The sequence below is a fragment of the Rhynchophorus ferrugineus genome, unplaced genomic scaffold, assembly GCF_030347505.1.
Source record: "Rhynchophorus ferrugineus isolate W39M unplaced genomic scaffold, kcgeb_rfMv2 rfM4, whole genome shotgun sequence".
Taxonomy (NCBI): domain Eukaryota; kingdom Metazoa; phylum Arthropoda; class Insecta; order Coleoptera; family Curculionidae; genus Rhynchophorus; species Rhynchophorus ferrugineus.
Window position 1 is genome coordinate 34,710,158 of NW_027472583.1, and position 21,737 is coordinate 34,731,894.

At 31.5% G+C, this 21,737-nt stretch overlaps 1 protein-coding gene across 2 annotated transcripts in view; it reads right to left on the bottom strand.

Annotated features, from left to right (window-relative positions):
* Positions 1–21,737, bottom strand: part of LOC143195141 (acyl-CoA Delta-9 desaturase) — an 81,374-nt gene that overhangs the window by 3,801 nt on the left and 55,836 nt on the right. For both annotated transcript variants that reach the window (XM_076402052.1, XM_076402053.1), the window contains exon 3: positions 8,732–8,862. In XM_076402052.1, coding sequence (XP_076258167.1) covers positions 8,732–8,862 — 131 coding nt within the window. The remainder of the gene's footprint in view (positions 1–8,731; positions 8,863–21,737) is intronic.

Below are 21,737 nucleotides of genomic sequence, written 5' to 3' on the forward strand. Positions count from 1 at the left end.
ATGATAAAACATTATATTTTATTAAACTATAATAGGCCATGTTCTACATCACGTAAAATCATATATGTATGGGATAAATGTATGTATTATTCGCCAAAAAACTCGAATATAGCTATAGTTAGAAGAAAAATCGATATGGATATAAAATCTAATAAAAATATAAATAATATATCTCATTTTTCACTCATTACGTAAATGTCCAATAAAACAGTTTAAAAAAAACCTTACCTAAGTTTAAATACACATTTTACTGGTTGCCTATCCTTTTTTGCCAATATTAATTTTAAATATTTTATTATTAAATTATAACAATTTCAAATCAGGTAGGATGGCAAAATTTTAAATTGCCAACTTCAGCAGATTAATTGTGATGATACTATCCGTTTTCTACATTATTGCTGAAATTGCTATTCGCATAGACCATTTCGTCACAAGACGTTGACACCTTTTCAAATATAATGATAATGGCCAACTAGATTTTTATCAATAAAGTGACCAAATGGGTCGTTAATCATTTTGAACTACGGTACTATTCTCAACGTTCGAAACATGTCGAAATAATGTCGGTGATAAAATTAAATTTATACATAATTATTATATTATATGGATGCAAAATATTTAATATTTAAGCTAGAAATTTTATAGCGGGAAATATAACCACAGCCGTGTATGACCTATTATATCATTATTTTACAGGTAATTATTTGCACTTGATCTTTAAAAATACATTTTGTTGGTTATGTCTACAAAACCTAAGGTAAATGTACGTGTAAATATTGATAAATTAAACAAAACATATGCGAGCAATTTTATGTTTAAATTTTGCAGGTCATAGTAATACAAGAAATGTGCATTTTTGTTTAATTTATGCAACGACATTCAACTATTCAAGAAGACTAGTTCTATTGGGATTTAAAATTTTGTCTATTTAATACATTCGTTTTTATTTCCGTGCTTATAAATACGTTTTTTACATAAATTTACGCTAATTTATGTAATAATTTATATCTTTAACATTTTGACATTCTGGAATTATATTTTGAATGTAAAACATATCATAACGAACATCCCATTACCATTTATTAATTCTATACGTAACATGAATATATCTTCATATATAATAATAAGTGTACAGGTAAGTTTCGTACACTCAACAAAATAAAATATGACCAGTTATTATGTATTAATGCCAAAGTGTCTTTCCTGTTATAAAATGTCATAAAGCTACACATCCGAGACATCAACAGACAAGGATACATTAGACGTCATCGTCAAATGTCATACATGGACTTCTGGTAAAAACATAATTCGCCAATATTAGTCATTTTGTTTGAAAATAGCACAATGTATTTTATTATTCAAATTTTAAGCCGGTGATACGTCCCAGGCTAGGAACTTTTATTTAACATTATCTGGTTATTTTAGTCATCAGAATTAGCCTACTAGATCGTGTGATTTAATAACGATTAGAACGAATTATTGAGTATATAATTTAAGTTTTCAATATAAGTATTGGAAATGGGCATAAAGAATCACACAACTATTGGTTCATAATAATAATATAGCATATATAAGTTCTTAAAAATATAAATAATACCATACATATCACTTAATATTTTCTAGCCATCATTTCGAGAGTTTGTTTGTCAATTGTTGTTTCAAAATTACAAAATCAATTTGATGCTTCGAAAATATCGAAAATATAGAATTGGGATGCAGATAATTTCATTAATTTTGTTAAAAGATAAACGTTAGATATTCCCATTTACAACTAATGATACTAAACAAATATAGAAAAATATTGGCTCAAAAAACATTGATATATCTATATATCGGCAAAGAAATTATCAAATTTTTTCGATATCTCTACAACGGGAACTCTAGTTAAAGTTATTTCTTTATAACAGGTGGGGCAAAAGTCCCACAAAAGTTGGTTATGTGACATTTGGCCTAGTTTAACTTGGATCATTGTATTGTGTAGACGTCCAAATTTTAATATGGATAAATATACGCCACAAGAACGAGCAGAAATAGTGACAATATATATTGAAAATAATCGTTTCATTATTGCCACTCAGCGGAAAATACGCCAAAAATATCCTAATCCTCCAGTGCCTCATAAAACCACAATTTATCGTTTATATGTGAATTTTCGACAGTACTGTACGACTTCAGACAGGCATTGTTCTGGAAGACAACGGACGTCTCGTAACACTAAAAAAACACTTGAAAAGACTCTGGCGCGCGACAGTGTTGCAGAGTCTCCAGAAACATCACTTCGGAGACGTGGTTCCCAGTTACACATTTCGGCACGCAGTGCAAAATTCATTTAGTCCAAAAATTGCTACCGAGAGATCCTGATCAACGAGTTAACTACAATAATGCAATTGTAAGGCTGTCTGGTAAAATTGAAGATTTTTAATAGTGAGTAATGAAGTTAATTTTCTCCTCAGTGGCCATGTCAATAAAGGCAATAAATACAACAGTTGATTTTGAGTAACACAGAATCCTTAATCAATTCATGAAACATCATTGTGTCCACTAAAAACAACTGCATGGTGTGGTATTCATACTCGAAATATCATTGATTCCTATTTTCTTGAAAATGGCCAAAGTGTTGCAGTTAGTGTTACTACTGAACGGTACCAAAACATGATTCCAAATTTTCTTGTGCCTGAAATGGAGGGGCAAGGACTAGAGGACATGTGGTTTCAGCAATATGGGGCTACAGCACATACAGCTCGTTCAACAATTCAAATATTGAATTAAGTTTTTCCACGAGGACTAATTTCGCGAAGTGGCGATTTAGCCATTTAACCGATATTTAGTTTTTCATTCATAACAAAACAAAAGTAAATACGAAATAAACTGTTTGTGAAAACCAAATTTAGTTATCTTTTTTGAGCTAAGTTATAGGCAATCAAACTGGTAACTTTTTCCCCACGTTGTATATCCTTAAAAAGGAGTCTCTAGGCTCGCAAGCCAAAGTTTAAAGTTTAACTAAAGTGAACGTAGCATTCCAATATCCTTTCGACGTCTATCGTTCAAGTATTTTATCAGAAAGAAACAGAGTAGAAACATCTTAGAGTCGAAATGTACACCTAAGAACTTATGTAAGTCGCTCTGGTATCCAACACTATTTGGGTTAAATTGACTGACTGTATTAATTATTATTGAAAATCACAAGGAATTATGCAAAAATCCCATTAGTTTGTGAGAACGGAGAAGACAGCACATTGTTTACACAAACCTTTAAGGAGCGGTTTTTATGAAAAGATTGAATAAATTAGTAAGTTCTTCCTCCGTATATTCCATTTGGCAACCCTCCCTATGAGTTAGCTATGAGAGCTATCAAAAAAGGAGCAAAAGGGAGAACTAGTTAGTTCAGTTAGTTAGTGTTTATTATTAACATATTGGTTTTTCGAGCGGGATTAATACTAGAAAACGTCAACACAAAGACTTGGGACTCAGTACTATGGCCCAAGAACATAGACCGTAGTCTGCACTCTGTGATCACAATTTCTTGAGGAATAATGGCGCCCCGGGGCTTATACCCGGATATAGAATTCAAGCCCCATAAGGGATAATCTCACTGAGAGACAATTTTATAAATATAAACACTGAAAGGCTGTGGCATAGCCGGATTTCTTTTGTTGTTTTGTTTTGGGAGAGGGATGCTGACTGGTCCCACTATATACGTCACTGCTGGATAATATATCTTTTTTGTTTTGTGTAAACAATTGGTCTATATCACATTAATTTTATTAGGTAATAACAAAATGGTAATTATCATATTTACGCAAATCCATCCAAAATATAGATGATATAGAGTGCGTATCTATGCGTAAATAAGAACAATTTTTCATTAATAATTAACCTATGAAATATAGTGTTCTCGAGTTTGAAATAAACATAATCATCAATTAAAAAATGCAAAAAATAACCTAAATGAAACACTAATCAACAAATTCGTATATTTTTATTAATTAGCAATGGAAACTTATTAATTTAAATAATAAAAATATTCAAACGGCCGTCGATATATTGTTTTTGAAAGCATCAAATAAAACGTGGGAATTTTTCGTGCGTAAATCGAGAGTAATAATTCATATTTGTAATCGTAATTAAATTATTCCAAGATCTGGAATATTAAAAATAGCAATAAATCACACAATAAGTCGTATAATGTTATTGAGAGACCATTCGAAGGTTTAAAATGTTAAATCTCTATATGTAACAACAATTAAATTAATCTTTTTTTGGTTAAAAATGATGGCCCATCTGTATTTACCAGATATGTCGGTAATTACTTTTCAGTATTTACGTCCTTGTTGGCCAAAATCATTTGATGATGCGAAAGTTGAGGAGTTATTAGATGATAACCCAACACAAAATTCAAAAATCATGTGAGAATACGCAGAAGGTGCTACGTATATTGAATGACAGGTAATAAGAAATTTTAAGAATCATTAGTAAAATGCTACTTCATTGGGATGAAAGGAAATCATGTCTAAATATCACTTCAGTTGCAATACTATGTACATGATGATACCAGGCTAATGTAAATCATGAACTATTGAATATTGGAGAAATATTTGTATTTGAACTCTGGTTGAAAAAGCGTCCAAAATGCCCTCAAAGAAATTATAAAATGATATTGCAACATGACAAGAACATACAGGAAAATCACTCCAAAAAGTGTTGAAATCACTTGGATGGAAATATAATCACACCGGACGTACTCTCCATGCCTGGCTTCATACAACTATTATATTCTCGCATAGATGGCACACGTATTTGCAGTGTAGCACTTCGCCTATTTCGAAGTTAAAAAATGGCTCGATTATGTCATAGTTCAAAAGAGAAACTGGAACTATCCATTGTACATTATGTGTTATTTTAGCTAAAGAAACTGGAAAGCAACTAGTATAGCAACGAAAGTATACCTGGTAGATGTTAAAATGAAGATTATCATAAAATTATTTCTGAATTAAATTCAGACTGTAACCAGGGTTTTCTGGTCATAAAAGACCTTAAATATTGTGATAACAAACGATTTGAATGATACGAAAAAATATATTAATTTGGATATATAAAGCATAATTTAAAGAAGCATTAACAATGACTGTGCTGTAGTCGCTCGAATTTTTACTAAGACTTTCATTAGCTCTTTGCCCCAATTACATTCTCAGAAAACTTGAATCATAGAGCAATTCTAAATTTAGTGACATCTTACTTTAACAACATACAGAATATTAGGTTAGCTGATCGAAATAGTATGAAGATTTTCGTTGTCAAAAGAACTAACTGCAAGTTAATCGATTCGACTGCATTGTGAATTGGTGCAGTTAAAATTATATCAACTAATATGTTATCAAGATAGTATTTAAATAGATTTTTTTATTTTTATTTTTAGATTGTATGAGACCAATAAGACTGACTTGATGTGTGATAACAAAAGAACGTGAATATTTATACAATATTCATGTATACTTAATATGACACAAACTCTATATAAGATCACATTTTTTCTATCTAACATAGAAAAGATAGAAACATAGATAAAGAAAAAAAATAGAAATATAGATAAAAAGATGTAAATTTATTTTCAATAAAGTAAATTAATATATGTAATAAAGCATAAAACATAGAATAGAAAGTTAAATAACAGCATAGTTTTGCTAGGTGGAAATATAAACAACCTTCCACTTGGCCCTCGTGCCTCCTCGTGGCTTATTTGTTACGAGCCTCTTTTTTCAACCTGCAGTAGTATCAGCACCGATCATAGCATCAGCCGAAAGATGGAAAGTAGCGAATAGGATCGGTGCTTCATCCTGAGTAAATGCCACATAACCTTTATAATAAAAGGAGCTAAAGCAGATATACCACAAGGAAGTGTATTGGGGCCAATTATTTATATACTCTACACATTTGATATACTATAAATCGAAAACATCACGATAGCTATATTTGCTGATGATACTGCGATACTTGCAGTTGGAGAAGAAAGTCATGAGAAGTATTGTAGATATACAGATACTACAGGACTGAATACTTACACGGATATCTTCAGACTCGGACTGTCACTTAGGAAATCAAGCGAAATTTAAGGAGACATGAGAACAGATTCCATTCTCATGTCAATATCACATTAATACAACTCTTGTTGAGTGACACCAGAACAAGACACAGACTGATTCTATTTTAGTTAAGTTGTATATGTAACTACCAAACACCTATTATACCAATACATATGATCACATATGTATACATGTCAACATAAATACAGTCACATATGTCAACAACTGTCAGTAGTTAGGAAAATAACATATTAACACAACAATGAAGTGTATTAGAGTAAATTAGATGGATGAGAAAAGTTATTATACGTTCATTTCAAATGTTATAAAAATGGAATTATGAATTTTAATCGGCATTTCATAATAGGGTCAACGAAGAATGTTATAGTCCTTTTTCTGAGTGCTGAATGGCCTGAAAAAAAAACAAATACCAAACATCAGATGACGCCTGACAACCACATTTTCGCCACTAAATTCGCATGGCGTCTTACATCTAAATGCATATGCAAATGATACTGTTTCATACAGTATTATTTTGCCATAACAATTTGCTATTTCCTAAGCATTTGATTATCTATAAAAAATATCATTATATTGTCATTAAGGCTAATGTCAATAACCTAGCGAGTAATTTCTGTAATAATAATAGCAATATACTATCATCCATATCATTTGACGTAGAATATAAAAATAAACAATACATTATTTAAATAGCACACGCTAACTATAGTACTAATTGAGTTTCAATTCTATAAATCATTATATTAATTTCTCCAATGGTATTTTTTCAGTTGATAATAATGTTTATCGCCATTTTGATGGTTTAATTTATATTCAAGGTTAATTAACTTAATATCTTTAAACAATGCTGAATGTGTCTCTAAAGCTTGTCCACAAACTTGATAAAACACAGGCCTGAATAACTGACGAATATTTGCAGATAATAGATGAACAAAATGGAATATGTAGATTTCAAGAAAACCCGAAAATTAAATCAATGTGTTAGGCCAAAATTAAAGTTCGAAAAGAGAAGCTTGTTGAAAAGGCTGATTTGGGACCGGTTGCATCGAAGCGTAAAGAGTATCGTAAAGTTTGTCAAACGCATAACGAAGCAGCATTAGTCGCATGGTGAAGGCCTCGAATGATAGAGGGAGTTTTAATCCAGTTCTACAATTATGGTCAGCTACGTTACTAGAGTATTTCACAGGGGTGTTCTGGTCTAGAATACCGGAAGATTCAATTTTTTTAATATTCTCAAAGCTTAATCTTTTAGGATTTAAACGATATTTCATGATTATTTTCAAAGATTTATTAACGAGGCGTCTAAACCACTGCATCTAAAAGCGAAATTACAAACTATTTTTTCTCAAAACTACTTTATTGGAAATAATTAACATCTTAAGCTCTACGGAACTGATTTACTCGCCTCAACCGTCATAATTTGGCGACATAGTGCCTTCTGATTACTATTTGTTCAGATTGATAGAGCTGATGCAGTATTTCAAAATGCTGAAAGTAACTACTGGTACAAAGCAATAACATGCTTTTGGCACGATATCGCCATGTTGCCAGAGAAGCAGAAAAAATATGGAAAATATTTTCAATAAATACTGCACCAATTTTCTCAAAAACTGTCTCTTATAAGAAAAAAGATTAATGAGAATGCATGCAAGCACCTACTAACACCTACTAATATTAACAATAATATGATTTGATGGATCCACAGTAATCGATTATTATTAAGGTGTTTAATATAACAGGTCAATTGAAAAGTTCCCGGCCTACCAGAGTAAAACACATTTTTTTGGCAAAATTAATTTTTTTTATTCAACACTGATTATGGCGACCAACCAACTTTTTGATGCCATTTTTGTAGTATGATTTGTCCTTTGCTTCAAACCTCAGGCCTCAAACATTTCTTCCCAGCGAGCATTCTTTTGAGATCTGAGAATAGGAAATAATCGCTGGGGGCCAGATCTGGAGAATACGGTGGATAAGTAAGCAATTCGCATCCCAATTCATGGATCTTTGCCTTCGTTTTCACTGACTTGTGACACGGTGCATTATTTTGGTGAAGCAGCACTTTCTTTTTTTTTCAAATGCGGCCATTTTTGGCCGATTTCGAACTTCAAACGGTCCAATAACGCTATGAAATGGTCGCTGTTGATGGTCCTTCCTTTTTCAAGGTAGTCAATGATTTCCCACGCTTTGGAGCGGATTCATCGTGTGCAGTCCACTCGGATGACTGTCGATTGGACTGCGTCCACTGCGTTAACCGTCTTCGATGCTCATTTCACCACGTCTAAACTTAGCATACCAATGCGGTTGGTTTTCCTACGGCAGTATCCGGAAACTCGGCATCAAGCCAAGTTTTTGCTTCAACTGTATTTTTTCCCTTCAAAAAGTAATATTTTATCAACACGCGTAATTCCTTTTTATCCATTTTTCCACAATAACGAAAGTTGCTTCAATCAAAATACTATAATTCACAAACTAATGATCCGACAATGTCAAATTTATACACGCATCTTTTGCGGGTTAGGGCCAACTAAAAACATGGATTTAATTCTAGAAGCGCCATCTATGTATCAGGCCGGGGACTTTTCAATTGACTTGTTAGAACGATAAAAATGGAATTAGTTCAACTTTACCTGCCCTGCTAGAGTGTGAAACAGTATCAGTACCAGCCTCGTAATGAACGGTGCTTTGTAGGCTTTGTGTGAAAATAATCTATGAGCACCGGTAGTAACTCCCAAACCACTGCCAAATGCAACAATCCCAGCTGAAAAAAAATATACAAATTAATGAAAAACTCAAACAAAAAATCAAGCAAACTAGTTAGGATCCTGACTACCTGACCGTTTGCACATACCCGATCTACGATCGCCAATTCATAGCTCTTACGAAAGGTAATAAATAATATCAGACACAGTTCGTAAACCCATGAAAAGAAAGTTTTAAATCTCGAACAAATTATCCTAATAACAATCGAATTTCGTTCATTTTACTTTCGATAGCAGCAGCGAGAGTGAACTAGAACGGACATTTTTTTATTGCAGACCGCTTAGGCTGAACTTGATCCAATTTGTCTGTGCATTCGCGTAGAAGATCGATTTATTAACAAAACCCCAAAAAGTAGCATTAGTTTTGTTTTTCCTTAAATTTTATATCAATCTGGTGGTTCTACTTGTTGTTGTTGCTGAAAATAACATATGACGTCTTTCTTGTTATTCAGTTTTTCAATAAATCACTCCATATTTCAGGAATGGACAACATGATAAGAATACCTGACATATACACAATATGATTTTATTAACAAGGTGCTCGCTTTTAAAACAGTTGGAATTCCTCACGAAATAGATTTCTAAGTTTCTCTAAAATAACAATAATTTCCAACCGGATGTTGTCCCACCCTTGTACCAAACCGTCCGCCAATTGATCCAATGACGTTGGAGATAGTAATCTACTTCTCAGTCTCCGATTACTCCCCATAACGGTTCAATTATATTCATTGTTCCTTAAATTAAAAGTGAACCTTTTGGCTATGTTTATAAACGCATTATCACTTTGAAATATGGCAGTGTTCTGGCAGCAATATGCTAGCTATAGAAGAACTTCATCATTGAGGAAGTCGAGATGTTAATTCGCGGTTGAATACTAAGATATTATCGCCCTAATCATAACTAAGCGTCCACCATGTTTGACTATACGAAGCAGGCAGTTCGAATCACAACTTCTTTTCGGTTTTTTCGATTTTCGATGGGACCATACCACATTCCTCCGATCAACAGGTTCTCAAATTTTATGATCTTTGCACCACACCTTCATAGCTTAACGTTCGCTTCTGTTATAAAGGCTTTCAACCCTTCCATGAATGTTGGTTTTAGGAAGGAAGACTTTTTACTTCAATTTGTGTATTTAGGTGAGACATGGATATTTCAGAATGGGAAAAATAGTTATACCCAAGGAGTGACTTATAGTAAAGTTAACAATAAAAAAGTATTATAACAACAAAACTTCATGGATAAATGTAAACGTTAGAACAATAATTGATTGGGTTTTATTAGTCATAATATTAATTAATAATTTATTGCAGATATATTATCGTTCATGCTGGAAATAAAAATGGTAAATCAAACCTTATTTTAAATTGTTATTAAGAAAACTATATCCATCTAACAAAGTTATATTTATTATATAAATTACTCTAATTATGTTAAAGAAACTCTGAAATTTCTACAAAAATAATGCATTTATTTTTATTACAATTATGATGATTATGATTAAGTAAAAATACTCATAACATAATTGTTCCTCAAACAACTAGATCGTTTTGATATGTCAGAGCAAGTCTTACACTAGACAAGGTCTATAATTTATTTGAAATTAAATTCAACGCACTGTACTATATCGACCAAACATATTCATGACATTATCTATTAAACATAATGCTGTCTTACACGTGGCAATGACGGTCTACAGATTATTCAAAAATATTCTCCTTGATATCGTATTGACGACAGAACTAACGGAATTGAAAAACTGGAAATACGATGACGTTAATCTCGAACAGTGTTTAAAAGTTGTCATTAGTGTTATTCGATTACTGTAAAAGATCTCATAAATCGATTATAATGAAAGTATTTCTGGTTCTTAAACGTACTATATCATAAAAGATAATAAAACATATGATTATTATGATTCCGCCAAATTATTATATTTTGAAGAATCATTTATGTCAGTATATATTTAAAATGATATACAATAAAAGAATCGTGAACAAAAATGGATGGATAATATCGGACTATAGCGGGAGTTCAAAATCATCGCTAATCGCCCTCCCCGCTATGTTATAGTCCTCTATCTAATTGTCAATAATAAAATTAAAGCTTTAACAGAATTTTAATGTCACCTTTGATAAAAACATTACCAATGCTTCATGTTTTAATATAACTCACCAACAATTGAGTAAAAAGTAATCGTGTACGACTTTAAAAGTGATAGAAAGAATTTAGCGCGTTGTTTCATCACTACAGATTTATACTTGCACCAGTTTCGACAACTGTAATTCTGATTTTAAAAAATATTATGATTTTCCATAGTTTCAGCGATGCTAAGGAATTTTGATCATAAATTACCTAATGCTATTACAAATTTTATAATTAAATCATGCTCAAAATCTATTAAGAATGACGTATGATTAAGTACTACACTTAAAATAGATAAAATCATATTGGTTTAATTTCTTTTAGGGTGCAGTGGTCAAATGATACTTGGCACAAGAAGTTTAAATACAGATACGACGACTTAACGTCATTTCTAACCTAAATAAAACTCATTTTGCCATATTTAATGAGCAGTAAAATGTAATACCGAAATAAAAATGTAAATGATATTTGATAAATGATAAATGATAAAAACTACGCATTCCAGTAATTGGAGTACCACGAGGCCGGTAATTTGAATCACAAAGAGACATCATTAATTAATAATAAAATTTGAATAATACGAGTTTTATGGTCAAGCCGGTCGCGCTGTTCGGTCGTTCACATTGAGATTTCGTTAATATCTGGCCTAGTGAAAGTGCAAGTAAGTAGAAGTAGATAGATTCTCGGTTGCGGTACCTTGACCATGAACGAGAGGTTTCTCAACACCGAGGCTTGATCTCTGTGTCGAAATTGGAGTAAATATGTGATAGTTATTTCTAAACACTCGAACATAACGTGGTAATTTCTTGATTTAGTTGAATCGGTAACTCTGCAGGTCTTACTTTTCTACTTTCGGTCGGACCGAAATATGATATTGTGAAATGGAAAGTATCCAAACAATTCTGAAAACTTCCCCACTGAAGCAATTAAATCAATATCGAATCAATATATTAGCTAGAGAGAAAAAACTTAATACCAACACACCATTTTGGGTTTATTAACAAGCATTCAAGAATTGACTAGGTCCACAGAATAACAGATGTTATTGAAAAAGCCTACGATAGTAAAAAAGTGTGCTCTGTTATATCCTTAGATGTAGCACAAGTCTTTGGTAAGGTGTTGCATAAAAGCTTTGTTCATAAACTACAAAAAATGTTAAAAAAACAACACACTGAACTACTAAAATCATACATTACAGCCAGAATGTTTACAATAAGAGGCTACCATAATAGAAACTAAAGCAGGTGTACCACAAAGAAGTGTACTGTGGCCAATGCTTACACTTGTGATATGCCACAAATGGAGAATATTATGATGGCTACATTTGCTGATGATACTGCGATTATAGTTGTCGGACTCAATAGTGAAGAAGCAACACGAAAATTACAGCAGACAAGTGACAATATAAATAATTGGACACAAGCTTGTTCACCTACAATCAGACTGTACAAGCACCAATAACATTAAATAATACAATCATTCCATATAGCAAACAACGCTAAATATCTCAGAATGAATATTGATGCAAAACTTCGCTGGAAGGAACATACAAAGAAGAAAAGAAAAGAACTGGAATTGACATATAGGAAAATGTAATGTCTAATTGGAACAAAATCACAATTATCAATACATAATAAATTACTATTATATAAGCAAATACTGAAACCTATATGGACATACGGAGTTCAATTATGGGGATTTTCTGCAAAGAGTAACAGAAACAAAATACACATTTTTCAGAACAAAGTCCTGAGAAGTATTGTGGGCGCACCCAAATACTATAGGACTGACTACCTACATCGAGACCGAAAGGATTGCAAGGGGGCATGAGGAAAAACTCTATTCTCATGAGAATATTCAAGTATTGGAAATTTTGGATAGCACCAGAACAGGACACAGACTCAAAAGAATCAAACCATCTGATCTTGTATAGTGTTGTGTAGTGAGATACATTTAATAAAAAATACAGCGGTGACATGTATAACCATCATTTCATCATAGACTGAGATATGACCGATGGGTCCTCCTAGTCATATACCTAGATTTAAGTTATAAAGACAAATTGTAGGTTAGTCGGAAATAACTAGCAACAATGTATTAATTAAATAATAATAAAAATCTATATTAGCTTTACAAAATAGCATGTCTTAAAGATAGTAATTCTAATTTGCAAAATAAAAATCAATTCTAAAAATAGACACAGTTCGGTCACTATGAATTTCTCGATGTAGTCCACAATTAAAATAATGATTAATTTTGAAATGCTGTTCTATAATAATCTAAAGTTTTATTTTTTTCTTAAAAATACATTCCTTTGTAGGAAATAAAGTGTATCAATGGGAAAAATCGTTTTTAATTAAAAAAAAAAATAAAATATAAAATATTTTTGGTGTGTACCGAATGCACTAGTCAAATGGTGAAAAAGTCTGTCAAAATTCGCACAGAATAAAATTTTTCATCTTTGTGTCATTGAAAAAAAATCAGTATATCAATGAAATAGGATACAAATAACATATATGTGTATTGTTATAAACATGGAATGGAAAGAATATATTTCATACTTAACGGATTTAACACGTATATTAAAATGCATCTTTAAATAATTACAACAAAGCAAATGTGATCAATATTTTCAGACAATAAGTGTGATACAATTAAGACGTAACTGTAAGAGAAATATGTTGATTAGAATAGAGATATCAACTGTGCGAAGTGGTACCGAGGAATGCATCATCGACGTCCCAAAAGCACTGTTAAATAATTGTACCAAAGGTGGAAAAAGTAGACGGTTCCGCTCAAAGGACACAGATCAAATGATGGGTCGTTAATACTATATTTTCTCGAATATTGAAAAATTTGTTCAACTATCACAAATATTTTCCAGACCAAAGACTTATTTTTGTCGCCGGCGTAGTAAATTTATATTAAGCGCTCTAAAAGTTCTCTTGTTAGTATTATTCAGTCATTCAGTATATACAGATCCTAATAATATTGTTATCTTATGTCCGATTTGGACAAATATTCTACCTAAACGCATAAATCGGTTTTAGAAAGTTATGTTACACCGTCATATCCCAATTATCGGTTTTGGTTTCTCCGATTCAAAAAAGATAATTTTGATGTCAATGACAAAAATCGATACGAAAGACAGAGGAAGTAAAAATGTTCGAAAACAAAGAATTACAAGACTTATTGGACGAAAACCCAGGTCAAGGAACTTTCAAAGAGCTTCCATTCGGCTTAGAAAATGACACCCACACGAACTGATCTACTGCTATAACCACAAGTGCAAAAATCATAAGTTATCCCAGAACACCGAAGCGGAACATTCACAGCCATAAAATTTTACTGTATATATGGAGGAATTAATAAGGCGTAGTGAATTACAAGATGCTAAAACCGAATTAAATTGTTACTGCAGAACGTGCTGATTGTGATGGGATCGAGCTTGGCTGGCACACAGTTTAAAATTTCTGAAGAAGTGTAAAAATCATGATTGGATCGTTGCCAAACCAATATTGTTCTATTACCGGTTGTTTTACCATGTTACCAGAAAAAAGAGTAAAAAATCATAAAAAATTATAGAAAATATTTTAATAATGTATATTGGATTAATGTTTAATAAAAAAGGAAAAACTTATCACAAAAAAAAATCAGAATACATTCAAATACTTAATTAGAATACATGCAAGTAATATATATTTTTAAATAACCGACATATGCATATGTTTTTATTTAAATATATTTTAAAGTCTCCTTTTACCAACTATGGGTTTATCTGGACTGGGCCTAAAGTTTAACGTGGGCTCCGAACTACGGTCCTCGGCATTAAGCCTACCGACTGGCGAGTGACCAACTTTAGAAATCATCCCAGAAGACATCTGGTCTTACCCAGCCTGGTTACTGGCGTGACTGATTTTAGACTCTTGCCTGGAAAATTCATAAATTTCAAACAATCACAAACATAAATTTACGACCATGCCCCAGCAGGATTCGAACCCGCGGCTATTGCAACAATAGGAGGACCGTCCTATCGCCTTTACCACTGCGCCACCAAGCCGGCATGCATATGTTTTGCTGCTTCTAACATTCCCAGAGAATCCTATTCTCAAAGTCAGATATAATTAGTGTTAATCGGTATTTAACTTATGGCGATTGTTGTATTTTCCGTTTATATTTTATCTAGTTAGCCCCTCGAAATATAAGTGTTTATACATTTTTTTAAATTGATCCGATTTGGTTAAAAAAATTAATATTTTATGATTATTGGTCAAAGTTCTTTACTCAAGCTCAAAAAACAACAACTCTAAAACGAAACTAAAAATCAACTCAATTATGATATGTCATAAAAATAGTCAGTCAGTAAATAGTAAAAATGCCAGTCTTTCATAAAAATAAAACATACATATTTTGAGAAATAAGTGTTATCCTAATGAGTCGTTTTTTAAAATTAATATATTATTATTAGTTGTTGCCCACTAACTTGCAATTTGTTTCTAAAATCACTTAAAGCTATGTGCTTATCTAGAAAGATCTAACAAAATAAAAGTTAGTAGCACTTTAGAGAATTTTTACTATTAACCGCTACACAATTACACAAGATCATACTGTTTGTCTCAAGTCAGCAGTTATCCAATCGCTGATGGAGTGGAGTCTTTTCTCAAATCTTGTTGCGAATCTCTTAATTACCTCAGTAATAGTGGGAATCCGAAGGTCTCGTTATAAATAATTTTTCCTATAATATCTGAAGCCATAATACTTCTCAGAACTTTATTCTGAAATAATTGAATTGTGTTGATATTGCAAGAAGCCACACAACATCCCCATAACATATGTGTACAACAGTAATCTGTTATGTAAGGATAATTTAGATTTTGTTTCAAATAAGCAAAACATTTTTTTATTTTAATTCGAGTTATTCGAGTTTATTTTCTTTTTGATAGCTCCTTTCAAAAAAGATTTGCATCAAGATTCCTCATGAAGTATTTAGATTTGTTACTGTATGGGATAACAACGTTTTTGATATGTATTGGTATACGAACCGTTTGGTTGTAGGTGAATTCAGTATGGGCTGATTTATTTTCATTTATTTTTATAATTACTTATGTTTTGTAGTTTTCTTATTACTTCTTCGATACTGCGTCCAGTAGTAGTATCACAGCATCATCAGCATATTTAGCCACAGTACTATTTCCTATTTGTGATATGTTATATATCGCCTTGCCTTTGTTTTATTCATTGTTGAGTAAGTTTCTTGTTGGTCAACCCTAAATACCCCAGCTGAGATTTAGTAGTTTAAAAGTTTAATGCAATTAAACGTTTAATATTTGGTAATATTTTATGGAGTTTATACATGAATCTCCATGACAGTCTTTATCGAAAGGTTGCACTACGTACAAGAAAAAGCTGAGCTTTTGTCTCTTTCCAATTACTCTGCTCCTCTCTCCTTCTCTCCAAATAAATTAATGTCAATAGCAATGGAATATCGGGAATATTTAATACTGCAAGAAATATGTCGACTCATAAATTCATATATTCGCTTCTTATCCCATGAGTAAAAGTAATATTTAACAAATGACGATATTTTGATAATACATTTTTATCATACTCTCATGTAAAACAGTTTACCATGTTTACCTCCACATCAGAAAACCCAAAACTAATCAACAAACATAACAAACACGAGGGAAGAAGATGGTCATTAATTACTTATTCACCATATACATTTAAAGCTTATTATTACTCCATTAATGACCATGACACTTTGATACTGTTGTATTTTCAACATCTTGTTTAAGTTTCAAAATGTTTATGGCTACGTTTCATAACACTCCCAGCAAGTATGATTTGAGAAAACATGGATTTACAACTTGTCGTGAATGTCAAATGCTTTTTTTGACATATTCTTATATAATAAGTTATGTATTAAAAACATTAATTTGATGATTCATATAATCAACCAGGAAACACTGTTACTCGTCAATGATTGATAATTGCACATTGAGTTTTTCATCTTCAAATAATTAAATGGTTTTTATTGTATTGCTGTTCTTCTTTTTTAATAGTTTTATATCGTCAGCCTTGAAACATCCTAATAAAAACATGTAGTAAAGTACAAGGTATGTCAATACCCAGAAATTAGTTTGAATACTTAAATACTTAAAATAATTAAATTAATATTATAATTTATATAAATAAATAATATTAATGACCAAGGTGTGGGATTTTTTAATCAGCCTAGCGTCCATAATGAATTGACGTTGTCTAGTTAGTTAACCTGTTGTTTGTTACATTATTGATCAGCGTGCTCAAACTATAAAACTTTATCATCAAATTAACTGCTCGTTAAGACCTGAATTTTCGCAGAAAAATAATCTTTAACTGCGGGACTTTTTTTAATGAATATCTGTGTCCAAACCAGTCATCATACCAGAATATCAAGGCACACGAAGTTCACCAAGAAACTATGAATTGATAAAAAGATATTGTTTGTTTAGGTTACTGGCATCATTGATAATCATAGAGGTGTGTAATTCTAGCAGGACGACGCAGTTTAGTCGATCACATCTTCATTCGACGAAAATTTATTCCAGCGAGCATTCTTTTGAGATCTGAGAACAGGAAATAGTCGCTGGGGGCCACATCTGGAGAATACAGTGGATGAGGAAGCCATTCGAATCCCAATTCATGGATTTTTTTTTCATCTTTTTCACTGACTTGTGACACGGTGCATTGCATTGGTGAAGAAGCACTTTCTTTTTCTTCAAATGCGGCCGTTTTCGATCATTTCGGTCAAATAACCCTATGTAATAGTCGCTGTTGTTGGTCCTTCCTTTTTCAAGGTAGTTAATGAAAATTGTTCCATGCGCATCCCAAAATACACAGACGCCATAACCTTGCCAGCCGACTGATAAGCACCTATAAAGCAATCTATAAAGTTAAATAGCACTGCTCAACCTAATTCTTAGATATAGCACAAGACTTCGATAAGGTATATCAAAATGTCAAACAAAAGGAAGCCTACTCTACAATGAAAGAAGCCAAATCAGATGTACAACAAGGAATTATATTTCGGCCAATTCTTGTATCTCATCCTCCTCCTTATATCTCTCTACATAAGTAATACACCACAAATGGGAAATATCACAATCTATTCTTGCTGTGGGTTACAATAGCGAAGAAACCTCACTAAAATTACAACAGCCAAGTGACAATATAAATAATTTGACCCAAATCTAGAAAATAAAAATTAACGAAAGTAAATATGTGCATACACAGTTCACGTATATCATGGCGCACGAGCACAAATAACTAATAATACTATAATTCCACATATCAATAACGTTTAGTATGTCGGAATGAATATTGATGCAAAACTTCGCAAGAAACGACATAGAAGAAAGAAAAGGAAATAACTGGAGTTAATAGATAGAAAAATGTATTAGTAAATTGGAAGAAAATCACAATTATTTATACATAATAAACTGCTGTTAAATAATCAAGTGTAAATACCTAGGTGGACATACGGAATTCAATTATAGGTTATGACGAACAAGTTTTCCACTACAAAGTCCTGAGAATTATTGTCTGTAGATGTACTCAGATATTACAGAACTGATTACTTACACCGAGATATTCAGATTCCGACTGTTACTCAGTAAATCAAAAGAATCGTAAGCAGATATGAGGACATACTTCATTCTTATGTCAATATCACGGTAACACAACTCTTGGATAATACCAGAACCGGACGCAAACTCAAAAGAATCAAATCATTTGATTACTATTTTGTAGTATAGTGTAGTGAGGCGCATTTAATAGAAAAACTGCAGCGTTAATACATAAACATTATTAGAAATGAAGATAGGATCGACGGGTTCTCTTAGATATATACTTATATTTAAATTATTGTAAAGACTAGTAACAATGTCGTAAATAAATAAAATAACTAAAAATCTTTTAGGAATGTATAAAGTAAAAAATAATAATATCCTTTTAATTAGTTGACTTTTAATTGAAATTAGTTCTTTACTTCAAAATAATACATACTGTGAATACTACTTAATTTTAATAAAGTTTCTAAATTGATATTCTGTTAAAAATATTGTTATTTATATTAACAAAACTTCAACTTCAAATGCACAAAATTTAACTCAAGACATTGTGCAATTAGATGAATAGTCAATCTATCCAATGACCACATAGTTGAATATATCGGATAATCAATTTCCGATCCGTTTTTCTAAATTTGTCACATACATATTAATATAAATTTCACTTGCTTCTATCCAAAACAACAAAGAAAGAAGTTTCAGAGAATAAATGTATTACATTCTTGCATGTGCTCTAATCATTTTTTCTCACTTTAAAAAGACCTTTACGTAGAAAAATTGATAGAAAATATAACAATCAAAATATATGCCATACCAAAAGCACATTTTTAATTTGATAGTGATCCAATCTTCTATGCATATTCGAATTTCATTAATAATTCAAAACGGTGTCAAAACAAAGGGTGCTATAGTCTATCGAAAGTTGCTGTGAATATAGGTCATTAAGATGTTTAATGTATTGCCTGCTGCAATTCGTAAATTCATTTTAGAATCAGACAATATTATCCTTCTCATTTTATTCTAGTTAAAAAAAGAAACAATGCTGTCTGATACGTTCGAACACGTAAACGAACCAGCCTGTTAAAGTCGCCCGGTTTTCAAACGTATGCAAAATTCTTCAAAACAATAGTGATAACCGGCAAACGTTGTTTTAACGCTTTGTTTGTTTCAAATAATCAAAATAATAAAGTTTCAAATTGTACCTTCTTCTTGTATCCTCTTACCTTAATATTCGTTAGAGAATTAATCATTTTTACTGTTAAATATTAATTTGCTGCTAAAAATATGTTTAGCGTGTTGCAGCTGCACTGACTATTAGCACGGAGACAGCCAATGAAATATCTCGAAAAATGAAAAACATAATCTTGAATTCAATGAAAAGAAACCGCACTCACACGAAGTGGATGACGAATCAAGATCAGCTTGATATTAGAGCTATCAGAAATCAAATATATGAAACGTAGATAAAAGTGAGTAATTTTTTCAATATAAACATAATTTAATACAATTATTTCAAGGGAAATTGTTGCTTTTAAAACCATACATTTTTAAAACCATATAACAAAATGAAGGAAGACTTATTATTTCAATTTATGTATTTAGATGAGATACGGATATTTTAAAATGAGACCAATATACCCAATGGTCACTCATGGCAAGATGTAATAAAAATAGTGTTATGACAACTAAAGTTGATAGAAAAGGATAAATGTTGGAATAACAATTAATTAGGTTTTATTAGTTATAACATTCATTAATAACTCATTTCAGATATATTGTGCTTTGTACTGGAAACAGGAAGGGTTAATTGCTCCTTCGGTTTGGATGACCTGGATCAAATACATTGAAGTAGAAATTGAGAAATGATGGAATCTTGAACAAACGCTCAAATTGGAAATTAATATATTAGTTATTCACATGAGTGAAACTTTCTGGGATTATGATTCAATTCTATTTTGAAGACAGAGTGATGAAAATGGAAACATCTAGAGGTGCGTATATAATTGATATACGATAATTGTAGGAAATCCTATTAGAGTATGAAAGATTTATGTCCATTAGATATGTGTGTAACTGTTCAGAATATACATTAGCATTTCGTTAAAATGTGCGAAGAGAGAAACAACTGTTTTGCAGATATGGTAGATGCATATGGGAGAATTCAGTTAAAAATTTTATGTAATTATCTAATTAATAATTTAATATTAAATATTAAAATTTTTTATAAAGAATAGTGTATATAGGTAGTATCAGAATAAATAAAAAATAAAGTGATATTAAAATGACTTGACAGGGAAACACACCATCGAAATAAACAAGAACAAACACATAAAAAGGTAAACATGCTCTTTAATGAAAGCAAAATACATTACTTGGACACACAATTGTTAATTAAGTAGATTATGCCTCCAGTGTGATACCACAACATAAAAAATGCGATAGGACTCTACCTCATGGGTGGTGTAGAAAAAAGTTCAATATAAATATAATAAAACAGCTCTAACCTATAAATTATTGTGGCTATATAATTAAATGTAGCTTAAATTGTTCGATAATATATGCATTAGATGGACTATGATGTTAAAATAAATTATATTTGATATCATTTTTGTTTTTTGTTTTTTTTCTGTTTTTTGTTTTTTTTCTGTTTAAACTAGAATTTTGTTATATATCAAAGCCAAACTGAACTAAAACTCAAAGTTGATACGGCAACAATGCGATGTTTTGACATCATAAAGCTAAATAACGTGTGTTCACACCAACTTTGGATACACTATATTGTCTGAGAACTGCGCTGGGGTGGTAGAACTTGAACCCATTGCAACAGTGTATACTTCACAATGTTCGTATGGTGTGGCCGAGCACTATTAGTGGTCTTTTGTAACAATACATCGTTCAATTTATTCAATTGACGTTAGTAGATATCTGCAGTAACAGTTTCTTTCGGTTTCAGCAAGTGGTAATAATACCATCATATGTATATCAGGAGTTTATGACCAAGAACATTGTCCATAACTAAACAAATACATGACTTTTGTTATGTTATTAGTAGACCTAAGTTATGATGTTCATAGTCTATTCATATGTCTATCACCAGTTAGTACAGTTACTGCACA